General features: G+C 31.5%; 1 protein-coding gene across 10 annotated transcripts in view; it reads right to left on the bottom strand.

The window, feature by feature from the left end:
• LOC124369289 (phosphatidylinositol 4-phosphate 5-kinase type-1 alpha-like) overlaps positions 1-18,901 on the bottom strand; it is a 157,865-nt gene that overhangs the window by 65,413 nt on the left and 73,551 nt on the right. For 8 of the 10 annotated variants that reach the window (XM_046827212.1, XM_046827211.1, XM_046827213.1 and 5 more), the window contains 2 exons: positions 12,040-12,231; positions 7,332-7,500 (listed from right to left, as the gene is read on the bottom strand). In XM_046827212.1, coding sequence (XP_046683168.1) covers positions 7,332-7,500; positions 12,040-12,231 — 361 coding nt within the window. The remainder of the gene's footprint in view (positions 1-7,331; positions 7,501-12,039; positions 12,232-18,901) is intronic. The other 2 variants (XM_046827220.1, XM_046827221.1) reach the window with 1 other exon arrangement.

Here is an 18,901-nt window from a genome sequence, read left to right as displayed (position 1 = left end):
ATCTAGAGCTTGAAAAGTGGAACAATTTTTCCTAAATCCAAATTGCACGGAGCTAAGAAGATTGTTAGTTTCGAGATAATTGCTAATTTGCTTATGCACTAGAGCCTCCAACAGTTTGCCAAGAATCGGAATAATGGATATCGGGCGGTAGCTCTCTGGTTTATTTTTGAGTCCCTTTTTATAAACCGGACAAACTCTTGAAATTTTCAGCTCCTCGAGGAAATAACTATCTTTTAAACAAAGGTTAAAGCAAAGGTTAAAGCAATGTGTCAATGGAGATAAAATGTGAGGGGTTATTTGCTTTATCATATTATTAGACATACAATAAACGTCACAGCTGTCAGAGTTTTTCATATTTTGAACTGAATTTAGAATATGATCTGATGTTATTTTAGCCCACTGAAAAGGTTGAGAGAGTTTATTGATATTACTTTTTATTAACAAATCACTTGCAGAAATTGTTGCATTGTCTAAGTTGGCTTTAATATTGAGAACAGAGTCTATGAAATAGTGATTGAAAACGTCAGGACTAATGCCAGGCTTATCATCACTGGCATTGGAAAAACAGTTGTTGCTATTAATAATTTTCCAGGCTGCCTTGCATTTATTTTTGCTTGTATTTATAAAATGTTCATTATGGCGTTGCTTTGCTAAGGCAATAGCTTGTCTGTAATTTTTTTTTAGATTTAAAAAACTTTGCCATAACTGGGTATCATGTTTTGCAACTTTATGAAGGTATATAAGATTACTTTTCATTTCAGACAAATCTGAGGTATACCACTCATTTCCTGATATATTATAATTTTTTCCATTTGATTTTTTTAGTTTTTTAAAATAAAATAATACATTTATAATGGTTGAAAAAAATTATTGAAAAATTTAACTGCATCACATTGTTTATGCTGGGTCATGAATTTATCCCAGTCATATGAGGCTAGTGTTATTACAATACTATCTAATGATTTTTTAGGCAAAATAGTTTTAAAATTATTGACACTGTTATGAGGACCACTGTTATATTTTAGGAATTTATTTATGTCTACTAGGATACCATTATGATCAGAATAGGGAAAATCCATAATTTTGCAGGAGACATGACTCGAAATATTTTTGTTATTTATAAAAACGTTATCCAGGCAATTTTTGCCCCTTGTAGCATTACGGTTCAGATAAAAGAAGTTGTGATGTCTTAGAAGATTTTGTAGTGCAAAGGCAGGTCCATTTTTAGTGGTTAAGTCAAATTTGTAATTTAAATCACCACCGACCACCACAGAGTAATCCCTCCAGTTAGAAAGAAAAAGTAGTAAGTTATCTAATGCATCCAAAAAGATATCGGAGTCACCAGCTGGTGAATGATAGACAGCTACTACTATCATATTCAGTTCATCGATAAAAGTTGCAGAACTCTCAAAGTGTAATTCCGAGCAATATCTACTTATGTCACAAACTCTAGTCTGCAAAGAGTTATGGACAAACACCACAGAACCCCCTCTAATATGGTTGGACCTATTGAAAGCTCCAGCACAATGGTACCCTGTTGGAAAAGAAAACAGTATATCGTTATAACATAGCCAATGCTCAGTCAGACAAACAATATAAGCATTATTTAAATCAGATAGGAAACTATCCAAAATAGTTACCTTATTACTGAGACCTTGAATATTGAGGTAAATTATTTTTACATTTTCACATTCCTTAGGAAATGAACTAATCTTAATATTATACTCCTAAAAGGGTTAAAGGGGTTTATTATGAATTATTTATAAATTTAAAGGATTGTGAGTTTATTAATTTGTTTACTTTAAAAATAAAAACAAATTGTTATTATTGTATAAATCTAATTTTGATGTAATCAACTGAGTAAATAAACAAGCCATTTGAGAGTATATTGTTTAAGCATCAAATACTTTTTCCAAACAAACTTTTGTTATATATTTATTAAAAACGTATTATATATATATATACATCTAGTTCACGCAGCAATGTAGGATTGACATCAAGTGATAGGACAGAAGTGACATCGTCTTCAATCTCTCTTGACTCATAGGAGGAAGATTGAATAGTACTTTCTGTTGCTGATTTCCTTTGTATTAGCTTTGGTATCAAAAACTGATGATTGATTGTTTCTGCTTTTTTTGAGTTATCGGAGCCCAAATCCTTGTGCGAACTTTGGGATCAAACTGCAGTGTAACGTTAGAATATATCTATCCAATGATACCTGTAAGACATAGATCAGAGGAACAGACTCGCACAACGTCTACAGGTACAACCCCAAGTACGGCATCTACACCGTGTAAGTCATCACAACCAAGACCTAAACTGAGGAAAGAAGCTCTGAAACAGAAACGCTTAATTAAAAGACCTGTAGCATCAAATAATGCTAGTGTTGATGTTAAACGTAAAATACAGTGTGAAAATAATTATTTAAAATTAAAGTTAAGCATTCCTAATGAAGTCTATTCTACTGGATCAAACACACTAAACAATCAGTCTATAAAAAAAACCAGAAATTATTGAAAAAGGAACTGATAACAGAAATGTTAAAACTAAGTCGTTTACAGGAGTAAAACAGACAAGTATCACATCTAATCCTCCAGTTCACTGCACCAAACCAGATGCAGTAAGTAAATCAACTGAACTGAGTAAACGATCACACAAGATGCCAATAATGAGTCACCGTGTCCAGAAATCTCCAGTTGACGTAGGGAACAAAAGTGGTAATCAAGCCGTTGAACAAGTACGAGATAACACATCATCTCTGCTGAAGGTCAATCTCAGTGTCGGTGCTGTTAAACCGATCAAAACTGTAAATACAAAGGAACGTGAAATTCTACTCAGTACCAGTAAACAACAAAGGAAAAGAATAGTGTTCTCTGAAGACAATGACCCGCCCACCAAATATTCCGTAGTAAGTTCGAAAAAGACACCAATAACTGAGGTACAGACACCGAAATTCAAGCAGGGTAGACCTGTGAATGGCTCCGATAACTCAAAAAAAGCAGAAACAATCAATCATCAGTTTTTGATACCAAAGCTAATACAAAGGAAATCAGCAACAGAAAGTACTATTCAATCTTCCTCCTATGAGTCAAGAGAGATTGAAGACGATGTCACTTCTGTCCTATCACTTGATGTCAATCCTACATTGCTGCGTGAACTAGATGTATATATATATATATATATATATAATACGTTTTTAATAAATATATAACAAAAGTTTGTTTGGAAAAAGTATTTGATGCTTAAACAATATACTCTCAAATAGCTTGTTTATTTACTCAGTTGATTACATCAACATTAGATTTATACAATAATAACAATTTGTTTTTATTTTTACAGTAAACAAATGAACAAACTCACAATCCTTTAAATTTATAAATAATTCATAGTAAACCCCTTTAATCCTTTTAGGACTATAATATTATTACTTTATACATAGTTTTGAATGACATATTACATTGACAAGTTATTTTCACTGTAAGAAAATAAACTGCTACACATGATTAGTGATTGTGACATTATGCTGTCCCAATTATACTGCTTCCTCTCACACTGAAACTTCCACTAAATGTGTCTCCTAAAGGTGCCCATACATGACTTTTTTACTTTTCTCCATTTGTATCAGAAAGTATAGTGCATTTTTTTCTTAACTGATTATCAGTTGCCAAAGTAACATTTTTTATTTTGGTATGTCCAGTATATTTTTTAAATATCAAAAGGTGGGTGTTTTATTTGTTCTACTAGCCAAAGAATTTTGTTAACACATACATTTACAGTGCTAATTGAAGGTATAATCCTTTCCACTCCCATGTTCACTCATTCCTCTAGCTGATTGTAATTAATGGGGATTAAATGTGTGTAATAAAATTTTATGAATCAAGAATCAAGAAATTTATTGCAACATAACATCCACAGTTATACAACTATACATGTTGTGTGAACAGGTTGCTTGTCAATAATACATACTATATGGTAAAAACAGTTTGTACAACATTTCATACATTAACAATGTATTTGTCAAATTCACTAAAACTACACAAGCTGCAGATTGTCCTGCAAGAATTCAGAAATATTATAATAGACCTTATTAATTAGTAAGCTTTTCACTGATTTTTTAAAACTGAACACTGTTAGCTGCTTTACATGTAGAGGTAATTCGTTGTAAAATTTAATTCCCATATAATTTGGAGAGCTTTCAAATAATGTTAATTTGTGAAGAGGAAATTGCAGATTGTCTTTAAAACAGGTGCCATACTGATGTTCATGATGAATTATATTTTCTGAATTTAGGCGATTATGAATAAATATTAAACAGCTATAGATATACAATAATGGAATGGTCAATATTTTCATATCTCTAAAAATATCTTTACATGATGCTCTCTGATTCAAAAATAGCATGGTTCTAATATATCTCTTTTGAGCTTTAAAAACAGAGAAAATACCTGAACTAAATCCCCACACTTGGATCCCATATTGTGCCAATGAACAAAAGCAAGCCTAGTCTTAATATCAACCAGCTCTCTCAATGTGTACATTTGGTAGCAAGCTGAGCTCAGTTTTTATTTAGCAGTTCTATGTGTGGTCTCCAAGAAAGATTTTTATCAATAACTAGCCCCAAAAACTTAGTGATATTTACTGTAACAATCACTGAGTTCTTAAAATCTATATTACAATTGGACATAGCCTTATTTTGTACAGTCTGAAATTTTACAATTTGTGTCTTATCACTGTTTAATGCGAGCCCATTACAAGTAAACCATTTTTCTAAGTCTATTAGGGAATTAATTATTTCTAATTTTAAATCTTGCTCCCTGTTACATTTTACCAGAGATGTTGTGTCATCAGCATACAAAATCAGGTCATTTCTAATATTATGTGGCATGTCATTTATAAAGATAATGAACAACAAAGGTATGCTTGATACCAATGTTTTTCTTTGAATTTTCTCTAGTCATTTAGTAATTTAAACGTTAACGTTATAGTATTTTTATACTACTTACATAGCAATAAATCAAATAGAACAAAATTTCTCATTTAACTACCAAGCAAAATTTTGTATACTTTAACCCTTTTACTGCCGGACACTTTTTTTAGTTTGTTGAAAAATGCCAGACTTTAATTTTACTGACTTGCTAAAAATGCCGGGCTGAAATTGACTAAAATGTAATAATTTTTTAAAAAAATCATGGATTCATTATTTTTTATCATAAATTTATAAACTTTATCTTGTTGTTTTCCTTATAAGTTGTAATTTGCTACAAAAAATAATTTAAAAATGTTCTGTCATTAAAGAATATATATATATTATGTCATGAAACAAAACTTTTAAATAAATACAAATTATTTTTTGAGTTTGCCCTTTAACAACTATATTTAAATATTAAACCACCACCATAATTATAATGTTTTATTGTATACTAATTAAATATAAACATTCCCAACAAGTTTTAGGAACAAACCTTGAAAAATACTGAAGCTGTGATGAATTTTTGAAATTGGTACAATATCCTCGAATTTCAAGATAACACTTATTGATAACACTATATCACTTTATAATACATAAATCACTGTCCATTGATATGAAAATATAATATATAATAGAAAATTAAAGTTAAAAGGCACTTTGATCAATATTTACAAAAATATATATACATTTTTAGGTTCATGGGCCTGCTGATTAGCACATGTGTTCCCCAAAACATGTGGGATGAACACCTTTTTTGCAGTTTTTGCAGACAGTCACTGACAGGTGATCTTCTTCTCTTATTCATTTTATTAATCGTAAAAATATGTAGATTTACAAATATAAATGTCAAATAAAGTGTAAAACACGAAACAACACAAGTGGAAATCACGACTAACGAGATCGACCATAACCTCATCAAACCAAACTCGAGTTATAACCAAAGACGTTCAGTAACAAAAATGGCTTCCATAGATTATAAAACCTGTTTTCTGTGTGTTGTCCATATAGTAATGAATAACACAGCTGAATTTCGATGCATTTGGACAACATTGAAAACCAGTATAAAACAAATACGAGACGGCTTTTATAGCGCAAGTCGGCGATTTTCGCACAAATGGCAGCGTGCGCAAATAAGCACGTCGGCAGTTTTCGAACAAATCGCAATGTGCGCAATTGCGCACGTCGGCAGTAAAAGGGTTAAATGTTTAAATTGATTAAATCAAAAGTCAGAAAGTAATTAGTTGATTAGGAATAGAAAAATTCTATTTAACAATACATTGAAGCCTACTACAGTTTATAGTTTTATAATGTGTGCTATTGCTTCAATGGAAACCTAAGAAAGTGCAATTATTAGCATAAAATACAACAGTAAATGCTCAGATACTCAACATGCAAAGCAACAACCATAGTAACAAAAACATGCTGAAAACATACTTTTAAAGCGTATCCGGACTTTCTGGATTTCATAAATTAGTTATTATATGTAGTATCGTAAATACTTTAATTTATTAACTACTATAAATAGGTTTTTTCACTACTATGGAATATAATGTTATAATTACTGAGTTTTTATTTTTGGTTAAATATATAGACTTATTGCTTGGAAAAGGGTTGTTTTGCTCTCAGTTTATCCAATTGTTTACTACTTCTGAGGACAGCCCAGTCTTGTAAGGGTCAGATATGAGTTATTACTGTATTAATAACTGTACAGTAATTAGTCATTATGATATTTCAAATAAACTATCACTGCTGAAGTGTACATAATATTAGTATTCTGTCGTGATGTACAGCAGTGAAAAAGTGAGGCTTGACACTCAGTAGTGTCGATGACTTATGCATTTCTACCCTACTCCTCACTGGTGACACCGCTCAGACCTGGCTTCACTTGCCACTTACCTATTCCCACTTTATTAATTTCTTTTGTTTGTGTTCATCTAAAAATACCTACTCAAAAATCAAATGGAGACTAAATAGGAAACATTATGAGAAATACTAATCTAGGCAAAAACTGCTTAATGCTACTAACAACAATAGGAACTTTTCTTTCCAACTATTATTAGCATTTTGCCACATCTACGGTAAAATAATAATGAATGTCTAAAGCCATTAATATGTTTATGTATTTACAGGTATTGATGATTTTGAAATTAAAACTCAAGAATTGTTTACAAAGTCTGAATATCAGGTTTGAATAAATTCACCACCAATACACATCTGTTTCTTTTACATTATTTCCTTTCTTCTTTTCTATTTGAAAAATAGATTTCACGATTTTTGATGATACCAGATTTTTTTATTATTACTGATTATATACAACAATCATAAACTAAGTTACAGATTTAACATAGAGTTTAATAATTACCTGACAGTCTCATCCCTGTAGTTCTTGGCCTGCTGGGGTCCAAGACGGTGGCGAAGTGGTGTTGCACCACCAGGATTGCTCACAGACTCAACGGTGAAGTCCCCACGTACTGCCTCATCGAACGCAGGGGGCGGGGTGGAACAGGAGGGGAACGAAGATACGAATCCGCCTACGTACAATACTACAGGTAACAAACTACGCTATATACAACTAGTTACAATTTTCACAATAAACAAATTACTTATGTACAGACATTACTCTTATAAATGAAGTTATAAGGAACTTAATAAAAACGTGCTATCAACCTTCAATTCAAATCTGGATTAAAATTTCTTTTTTAAGAATTTTTCTGTGAATAAGACTTTTTGTTACATTCATTTTACATATTCATCTATTAATTAACTTATACATTATCCATGGAATCAATTACGCTTAGTAAAGTTTATAATACAATAACTGTAGTTGAAAGTGTTGATTGAATAAACAAGGCCTCTTTTAGTGAGACCCTTATTTTATTTTGGTTCTGTACTGGCTATCAAATAACAATTTACTAGAAACTCAAAACTTTGCTTTGAACACAAAAATGACATGCAAATTATCAAAATATCATAAAAATAACAAACCTACTAGGATTCTGTAATAGTACTACACAACAACCCAAAGTTTAAAAGAATTTCAGAATTTAAGATCAATACAACAGGTAGGGGAAAACTTCAAACCACACTTTTAGTACGGTATAGAATTTAACTACAGCTAAGTCAGGACATTTTCATATCAATTATTCAAAGGTAAATTTACAAAAACAAAATGAAAGTTAATTTTCACATGTACATGCAATAAAATAATTAAAAAAACTATTAAGCATTTTCTACAAACGTTGATTTTTATTCCATTAAAATTTAAACAAAATCCAATATTTTAAAGTTATTGTTTGGATAAGTAGTTTATACTTAATACAATAGAAACTGTTCCACACCAATATGAATATCTAAAGTAAACCAGTAAATACAACACTGCCCAATTCAAACAAATAAATGTATGTTTGAAGAAATTCTGTTTCTGGTATTCTAATAATTAATAAAATAGAGTATTATTATAAATCTAAGTTTTGCTAGTTAACGTACACAATATAAAGTAATCTTTATACATCAAGCTCTCTGTACATACTTACTGATTTGTGTAAATTATTATTTTCATTTCCGTTCCAAAATGAAGCAATGAAACTATAGGCTGGAATATATTTGGATGGAATAGTGATATATTGATTTATTACAAAATTGTACTAATCAGTTACAAGGCAAAAATATATATTTAAGGAGAAATAGTTTAGATTCTATCAAAATTATAATTTATGATTTCTCTAAACTAAGTCATCTGAATCAAAATCAGGGTGAAAGTCAGGATGGTCCGGTTTAAACTCACCAGAATGGCTTTCTGCTGAATGAAAAATAAGTGATTCATGGGACTTTTTCATTATGGCTCTTTTTTCAGCTGCTGCTTTTTTGGGATAATACACTTGAGGTCTTTTACTGAGTCCTAGTCCTTCATCACTCAGAGGACCAGAAGAAGGAATAGTAGAATTTATTACAGGATCTACTTTAGGCAAGCCTTGGTTTCTAGGAGAAGATCTCCTCAAAGTAGCAACTCTTGGGGACATGGGCACTTTGTTCGTTTTCATGAAGGAACTATTGTGTTTAGTTTTGTAACGCTTCGGTATACTAGATCTCACGCAATAGGTAAGGTCGTCTGACAGGGGGGACTTGGACTTGCGGTAAGTTCTATATCTATAGTCAGGAGGGAATCCGAGGTCACTACAGAGGGAGTCAGGGCTGGCAGACGTTCTACCAAACACACTAGCGGGTAGGAAGTCAGGATGGTGGAGCAGGAGGATGGGGCTGAGTCTCGGGAATTTGACGCCTTGCAAACCTCTTGGGATTACTGTTAAAATACAAAACAAGAGAAACAGTTATTACTATTATTCTGTGTAACAGATTTAAATGTAAGATTACTTTTAAATATGATATTTTAACCCTTTTAGTGCTATGGTCTAATATACCGGACCCCACATTTTATTTTGTTTGCATTTCTATCAAAATGATTATAAGAAATAAATAATAATAGAAAAATAATTCAATTATTGTGGTATTGCATATGTTTTTATGCAAAAATTTGCATTTAGTGTGTTTACTTGCTACATGTACTGTATGTTTAATCTGTACAATAAGCCCAAACAATATGTTCTACACAATTTACAGTTAGAACTTAAAATGTTGCATTTCTGTTACAAAACAAGCTAATAACAAAATAAGTGCTTTGAAAGGGGCTAATATCTTTTCTATTACACATTATTTAGGAGTGAAATAGAGATTGGTTTATGTTAAAAGTTTTTATAATTTATATCCATAAAATAAAATTTAAATGCCTCATATACTGTTATTGTTATAAAGTCTTTTTAATTATCCATAATTTACAGGAAACATTACTTGCCTTACGATACGTTATATTAATTAAACTTTGCATTTCAGGTATAATATACACTGGTAGTATATGCTGAACACAAAAATATTGTGGGCACTAAACGATTAAAACACCAGGTAACAGCAATCCCTGAAAGCTGTACACGTTTACTGAATACTCTTGATATCTCACAATAATAAAAAATAAGACTCATTTAATACATACATATAAATCAATACAGATTTTTTTTGTTCCAGTGGCTAAAATGCAATACCCTAAAACTTATTACTATATTTTTTATGACTATATATTTCTTAGATATTTAATATTTCATGAAATTTTACTCATTGTTACCTTTTTATTTATGGTATTTATTGTGTCTTTTTAACACTTTTATATGTGTGAGCATAACACTAATTAATACTCAAAAAACACCTTCCTCATACAGTCAATGGTTTATATTGTGATTCCCTTTATTTCAAGGTTAATTTTTTCTATACAAAATACCTATTACCGAACATGATTGTACCCTATTTCTTCAGGTCAGAACTGGACGATATACCATGGACACAGTCTAACATGATGCCCTCCGAAACACACCAATGCACATGCATATGAGTAAACATGCTGAAAACATAGTCTGCATGAAATAGAACCCTGGATAGATCAACGTTTGCAGAGTAGGAGCAACACTCATTACAAGTCCCACTGGTGGTAAAGCAATAAAAAGCAACACAATGTGAACATGCCAGAATAGTGCACAGTGAACAAGGTTCTAAACTGATGTCAACACTGGTGAATGTGGACCATAGGGAGTTGTGAACATTTGTATGAATGTGCAAGAATAATGTTTTAATAATGTACAATGCATTTATATATCAGTTATTTCAATGATTCGTGTTAGAAGATTTACAGATTTTAAATTATTTTGGAGTAAGATTTATTATAAAAAGCAACTTCTTAAATTTATTAAATATATACTTCTATTATCATTTTTTCAGATATGTAGTGCCACTTTTAATATGTAAACTAGAAATATCAATATTGAATCTTAATAGTTGTTTACAAATTTGAATAAATGAATAGTGAACCAATGTCAATCAAGTTAATTAAGAAAAATTAACATATGAGTTTATTACATGTGTCATGTGTACCCCCATTTTTATATTAAATCCTCAATGTATATGAAAGTCTAATTTGATATAGGAACAGGATATTGTACCAAAATTACAGAACAGTGTACAAAATGTTTCCAACAAAAAATAACAATTTAATTTGTTTTATTATCTTCTAGCCAAGTTAAAATTTTTTTACTGCAATAGCAATGTATAACATATGTAGTTATAGATAATATTTTTAGTAAAACAACTTTAATACATATCGCCATCTTTTAGTTTATGTAAATTTGCACACCATAGCTATAGTGTAATAAAAACTATGAACAGTATATGTATTGCAACTTTACAATAAATTATTGATTAAAGTAGTTAGATTTATTATATTTGTATTATGATAACTTAATGTATTTAATTAGCAGTCAAGTTTAATTAAACATATTTTCTATCTATAGTAAATTTTTAAGGTCAGGCTAGATTTTTTATAGTTACATGATTAGTTTTGTTTAACTACTAAGACTGGAAGTTAAATATATATATAGGATGTATGGTGTGAACTAAACAATCTAGAATCAGAAGTATAATTAACTTATAACAATTTACTAAAAAACCAAATCTTAATTTGAATTTACTCAATTATTAAAATTTGTGTACTTTAAACACAAATATACCAAACCTTAATTATTTCTAAATAAAAATTAGTTTTAAAAAGTAGGTTCATTACCACTGAAGAAAATTAGCTCATTTATAATTAATGGTTAAGCCCTTAGATGTCTAAATTAATATTATTACTGTTCATTAGTTTTATCCCTTACTTACACTATTTTATTTTGTTTTTAGAGCAAATTTGTATTCAATATAATACCCTAGAAGTAGCCTTTGTGATAACATTTAATAATATGTTACTATTTGTTTGTAATGCAGAGATTTAGGATAACATGGCCAATCATTTAACTTGCATTAAAACCATGAAGATGTATACCAATCTCAATAAGTTTCTGGGAACAACGAACAAAGAATTCATATTAAAAGGAATCAGAACTACAATCTTTAATATAACCATGCAAAAAGTATCTCCTCCACTCTTTGGAGAGTTGTCAAAAAGGAAAACTGAAAAGAACTACGTCTTCAACTACCTCGTCCTGAGACATCCTGGGATTTTCGTGGGGCTCCCCTGGGCGGGACTGGTGGGGGCACTCTGACGGGGGCCCCGCCTGGTGTATGGGGGCCCCCTCCTGCCCCCCGATCCTTCAACACTGAGGGGTACGAGGGAGATGTGGCAGACTGGGCAGGAGGAGAGGCGGGCTGGGGAGGGCTGGGTGGGGAGTCTGGATGGGCAGGTACAACAGAATAGAGTTAATAGAGAGAATGACATACACTGACATTCATAGTTTAGCAGAAGTTTACAGTAAGTGGACATCAATCTAGACGAATTATTAAGCAAAGCTGAGCCTTGCTTCACTTGATTAGTTCCACTTTTCACATATACTTCAATCCAAAAATAAAACACAACAAAAATATCAGGTTAAGTTCAATTCTTTATATTTAGCTCATGGGTACGTTATAAAAAGATGCTTCAAGTAATACAAGAAAATAATTACCCCGATCAACACAAGAAATAGAACTCGAGTAGGGCTTTCTCCTAATCCTACTTTTAGTTGTTGAAAAGGTTCAACGCAATTTTGAGTCTATGCATTCCTCATTTTTGAGGATGTAAAATGATAAAATAATAGGATTGTTACAGTACCACAAAGTACAAGACCCAAAAATTTAAAGTAATGAGGCTACAGGAAAAACTTATATTTAGAACTTGATGAAATGTTAATCTAATCTTTTTCAATGTAACAAACGTGGCTCTGCACACACTGTTTCCAACAATTTTTCAATTCTATTTAGTAATGCTATAGCTCTTCTTCGGTATTGCTGTATAAGTAATTTGTTGTTGCTTCAAAATGCATTTTATTCGCAACTGAAATTAATTATGAAAATGTTTTAAATCACACTAGCCCGGTCTGGTTAGATAGGAGTTTGTGGCAAACCTAGAACATTTTAATTAACAACTGGTATATTTAAAGTGCATTATGGGATGGCACAATGTACGGCACAGGGTTTAGTTGAACAGGATGCACTACTTTACAAAGTATCTTCAATATTTCTCTATAATACTGCTGATTTATTGCTTGTCCCAGATATAGTCACTCGTTGTACACAACATCATTTTAATCGAAAAAGCACACAATCACAGTACTTCACGTTTGATTATGATTTGAAGGTTTTCTTCGGTCTGGGTGATCACTTTGGAAAAACCAACTCTTGTCACCAGTAACAAAATGGATAAGTAGGTCTGTATTACATTTAAGTTGTTCTGATAAATATGTTGACATACTGTTTCATTTATCTCCTTTTGGTCAAGAGAATTTTTGGTGCTACCTTGGTACGTTTTCTCAAGTTCAAACCTTCATTAAAATTTTTTTAGGAGTTTTCCTCTTCAAATTAAGTTCAACCGTTTTCATTTTCGCTATCAGCTGTCCATGACATTGTACAAGATCTTTAAAGTTTTGTGTGATATCATCTATTCATCATGTTGTGAGCCAACTTCAATGTTTGTTGTTGATGTTAAACTTCTGCTAATCTCTCAGTAAATGTGTTGGACCGCCAAATGCCTTGCACATCTATCATAGACTGAATGTCATAATCCTGCCAGAGCTTGTTAAATGTTATCGTGGCACTCATCACGTTTTACACTCACACACAGACATTGCATATCACTGATCAGTGTTATACAATTATATTTTGTGACAGACCTTCAATACTTACAGCTTTTCCAAATAGCTGTGGTTATCTTTTAAGCCAGTGGCAAGGGAAAATAGGTGGCAATGATTATCAGTGAGATAGCCTGGAGAACTAAACATAGGCATCAGGAAATATCAGTTTCATTACTTTATTCTCAAACTTTTAGGTTGTTTTGTTTTTCAGATAACTTACCGACAGTTATCATGTTCTAGTTACAAAGTTCTGACACTAAATATTTTTAAATCTTTGAGGAGATCAGGAATGTCTGCTTTACTTAGTACTTAGATGGAAAAATAACAAAGTTTTTCGTCTTCTTGCCTTCCATCACTAAGAGGGAAAGACGGTTTTAGTAAGTGGGACTTTTTATAACTATAGCAATATTTTTCTTATGTTTCTTAAATTATTGCAGCATATGTCTAGTTTAAAGTTGATATTGAATATATGATGTCAAAATCCTAAAGATAACTTCTTACATAAATTCAGATCCAAGTTGAATTCACATTATTTGAAAGTTCTTATGAATATTGTGAAGATTTATTCTGCCTCCCTATAGCTCACAAAGCCTTATACACCAATAACTATCTCGCTAAGAAACAAGTTCAGGTACCTGAAGATGAATTCCCAGAATTCGAAATGTACATAGTATGAAAATAAAAAGTTTAAAAAGTGTTAAAAGGTTTATAACTATATACACACTAAGTGTTATCTGAAGTTGTAGATTATGAGGGTGGTCTGAACAGTTTCATACCTAAAAATGATTGAAAACACTTTTTTCAGATTTTTAAATTTTTCAACATAGTCTCCTTGGAACTTTCCACACTTCTCCTAATAAGTACTTGGCATTTTTATCTTGCAAAATAATTATTCATGAAGATGATTGCCTCTTCATTTGAAGAAAATCTTAGTCCTTCGAGCGCAATTTTTAGATGCGAGAACAAAAAGAAGTCGCTTGGGCTAAATCTGGTAAGTAAAATGGATGGTCAAACAGTTGAAACCGTAATTCGTCGATTTTCACCATCATAACAGCTTTGCGTTGTTTTGGTGAAATAGTATTATCTTTGCAAATGCGGCCGTTTTCCTGCAAGTTTTGCATTCAACATGTTAAGTAATGATGCATAGTATGCTACTGTAATGTTTTTCCTTTTGTAGATAATCAACTAAAATAACTCTATGATCATCCCAAAAACAGTCACCATCACTTTCCCAGCCGAAAAAATTGTTTTTCCTTTTTTTGGAGCCGGTCCCCCTTTGCAGTTCACTGTTTGGACTGTAATTTTGTTTCAAGCCTATCCAAGTTTCATCTACAGTAATTAATCAGCACCAAAACTCAGATTTATTTTGTCTAAACTGTGCCAAAAGAGAGTTGGAAATGATCATTTGAACACGTTTTTAGTCTAAAGTGAACAATCACAGCACCCAACGCGCAGACAGCTTTCTCATGCCAACTTTGTTATTTAATATGTGACAAACACATTCTCTTAACATTTTCATAATCTCTGCTATGTTACTCACTTTAATTCAGCGATTGTCTAGCTTCATTTTGGTGGACTTTGGCGATGTTTTCGTCGGTAGTTGCAGATTTTGAACGTCCCAAAACGTTCATTGTCTTCCTAGCTCTTAAGGCCACGTTTAAATTAATCAGGCCCAAAATTTCACTGTGGTAGATGATGGTGCAGAGTCCCCATACACAGAACCCAACTTATCTTTGATTTGAGAAGACGTATTGTCTTTCAAAAACAAATATTTAATGACAGCTCGATACTCGATTTTGTCCATTTATACGTAAAAACTCCCATCAACTCATTCAAACAACTGTTAGATAAAAACTGTGCATCCAAAATGACTGAAACTTTTGTGAGTAACCGTCAGCAGATGAACAAAGAAATTCAGTAGCTTTTATTTATGAGCGCTGCCATCTTCACATTGAAGTCGGAAACTTTTCATACCTCTTGTAATAATGGAGGCGGTATATTCTTACAATAAGTAAGACTTTCATGTACATACAACACAAATTGTAGTATTAGATACACAGAAAACTGGAACATTATTGTCGAAAACCAGAAAATTAGTGTAGTGGAAAAACAAGAATCAGCATAAAACACAAATACCATTGTGAGATTGTGAAAACCACTAGAGCTTAAAATTGATTCTTCAAAAAACTTACATCTTATTAGTCCATGCCGCAATTGTTCATTGAGTAATATCTGTACTTATGACCTACTTCTTTATACCACATGAAGTATTTGAACAGAACCCAGAATACAAAATGTTATTTAAATTATCTTATGTTCAGATCTCAAAGGTTCAGCTACCAAGATCTTAATAGCTAATCATCCATGTGTAGAAATGGTGGTGCTATACCTTGCCCACTACAATCCACAACCTTTCCCTACTTTAACTTCTATACATAAAGTTCATCAAACATAGTTGAGCTAAACCATCCATCACCTGGTATCACAAATACAATCAGGTCAAAAATTCTTCCAAAGAGGTGTCCAACAATGCTTTCTATTAGCACCAGTAATTTTCATCCTTTTTACCAATGACCTACCCCGACGCCGAAGATACTTCTGCATCCCTATTATGTATGCTGATGACACTATTTTGTTCCTGAACCAACATTTGGCAGTTAGCCTTGCTGCCTCGACCTATATTGCCCTCAACATGGCCATCCAGTATTGCTATAGAAACTATCTCATAGTAAACCCATCAAAGACTAACCAGATCACTTCTGGTAGGAGAACACCAGATGTCCCAGCCATTCCTGATGTCAGTATTTTAGCTCAGTTCAACTGTCTTGTAATAACAATAGATAGAATAACAATAATCACGTGGGAAACCTCAGCAAAAAAAACTCAACATTAGACACTAAGAAATGTATTAGGACACTGGCTGGCTTCCGACTTCTTGAAAGATGTACAGAAGCCTTACATTCAAGAAATGGTAATATACACTGATGGGGAAAAAATCTTCAAAGGAACACTGATGTACATCCCTACAACACCAGAAATGCTGCACTCTACAACATCCTAGCACGTCTGAATCTATACGAGCGGAAACTTTCATAAGCGGGACTGAAGCTCTACAATCTGCAACCACCCTACCTGCTGTCCAAAAGACGAAAGGAATTGAAGGCTACTTTACATTAATGGCTTCTAGATCGACCATTCTATAAGCTACAAGAGTTTATTCAAAAAAAAACTTTAAATCCCACATTTTGAATTATTTACACTATTTTTAATCTCAAATGTTGTAAATTAAGATATTCGCATTCTCCTTCTTATTCTTATTCTCATAACTTCAGATCTCAAAACATAGTAATTCAGTTTTTACACCTAATTATTACTATTGTGTGTAACAGTCCTATTATCTTTTACAATGGCATTGTCTGGAGGACACGATAACTAAATTCAAGTAAAAAGCATGGATATTATTTGGACAGCTAAGCAATGAGTAATCTTATCATTGCAATTACCTTTTTATAATAATCCTGTTATTGTTTTCACTTACTATAGATGGTACTTTCACTGCCATGATAACTGACATCAAGCAACAAGCATGGACATTTACTGGATATCTAAGAGCTGACTGATTCTGTCCTTCTACGTCCTTGATTTGAACAATTATGTTATATTTTCCCGTAGCCTTATCTGGACGTTACCTTCACTGTCATGATAATTGAAGTCAAGCAACAAGCATTTTTTGGACAACTAAGCACTGAGTGACCCTGTCTCTGCATGCAGCTTACTTTTCCAACTATAGTTTATGATCTTTCAGGACATGTTCAAGCATTGATATCTCCAAAATAAATGTTAGATGATCTTTGCTTTATTTTTATCTTCATGTTTTCAAATCTCCTATTAATAATACTAAACTGACAAAAACGTACTCCTGATTTGTTCTATTGAATTAGGAAATGTAGCTGAAAAACAAGTATAACAATTATTCATTGTTTACCTGCTCAAAGTTTTTTTTTTTTTTTTTTTTTTTTTTTTGCTCCCATTAATAATGCTTTGAAAAAAACCATTAAAATCTTCTTTAGGAAAACTTTTTACGAGCTAGTATTAGTAAAAACTACTATTTTACATGGTTTTACTGCCTAAAACTGCTGTATTTTTGGCTCTTTGAGCTTTATTTTGGGCCTTTTGCAAATAATTATAGAAGCTAGCCATACAAAAACTCCTTGATTATGTAACCTTGCATTTATAAAAATAAGCTTTCAAATGAAAAGTTATATGGACTAATAAAGTAAAAACTGTCTTAATAATGTATGGACACAGATTAGTACTTAATCAAACAATAAAAACAACCAAATGTAATAAGAATTCAAAATTTAACAAAACTTGCTCTTTTTCACATCAAACAAAATCGTTTGAAAGTAAAATTGAGTTCAATCAAATGATAATATTGTATGAGACAAACACCAAACTATTACATTGTTCGTTTTAGTTATGGGTCAAAAATAATAAACTAAACCCATAATTATCTAATTTAGTTCATTATGTGGGAATTTAAACAACATTTGATTTTCACGATCCAAAAATTTAATACCCTTTACCTATAGGAATCATAAACAATTATCAATAGAATGTAATGAATATAAAAATGTATTTGTTATAAAAAATTAATGTAATAGACATATTCTAAAAATCAATTTAATTGTAGCAAACATTAAAACAGTATTAAACTTGTTTTTTTACATCAAAGCATTATTGTATTGATAGGTATTCAAACAATTAAATTTTTTAATTGAATAATATTTCAAACATAATTACAGCACTTTAAACTTATAATGAATCACTTAGAGTTACATTAAATTTCAACACTAAATCCATTATTTTATAACCGAGTAAACTTGTTTGCCTAATTAGGTTGAAAATAGATTAATATCCTCAAAACACTAGTGATTTGAAAATAATAATCTAATGATCTATAAGTCTCAACAATTACAGCATTTTTGAAGACTTTTATATTTTACCTTATTTTACTATACATTATAAAATTAAAATACATTAGGGTCCATAAATATTTTAACCAAATAAATTATTTAATTTTTGCTCGGGATATGCTTACAAGAATAGAAATACTAATGTACAGAGTAGTTTTTTGTAGAATTACATTCTGCACACTACAACCAAAATGGTAAATTCAACTGAAACATAAAATGAATTTTAGTTATGGCTCAAAAAATTTTCTTCTAAAATA

This window comes from Homalodisca vitripennis, chromosome X (genome assembly GCF_021130785.1).
Source record: "Homalodisca vitripennis isolate AUS2020 chromosome X, UT_GWSS_2.1, whole genome shotgun sequence".
Classification (NCBI taxonomy): domain Eukaryota; kingdom Metazoa; phylum Arthropoda; class Insecta; order Hemiptera; family Cicadellidae; genus Homalodisca; species Homalodisca vitripennis.
Note: the sequence above shows the minus strand (reverse complement) of the source record. Positions and strands in the feature narration are given on the sequence as shown.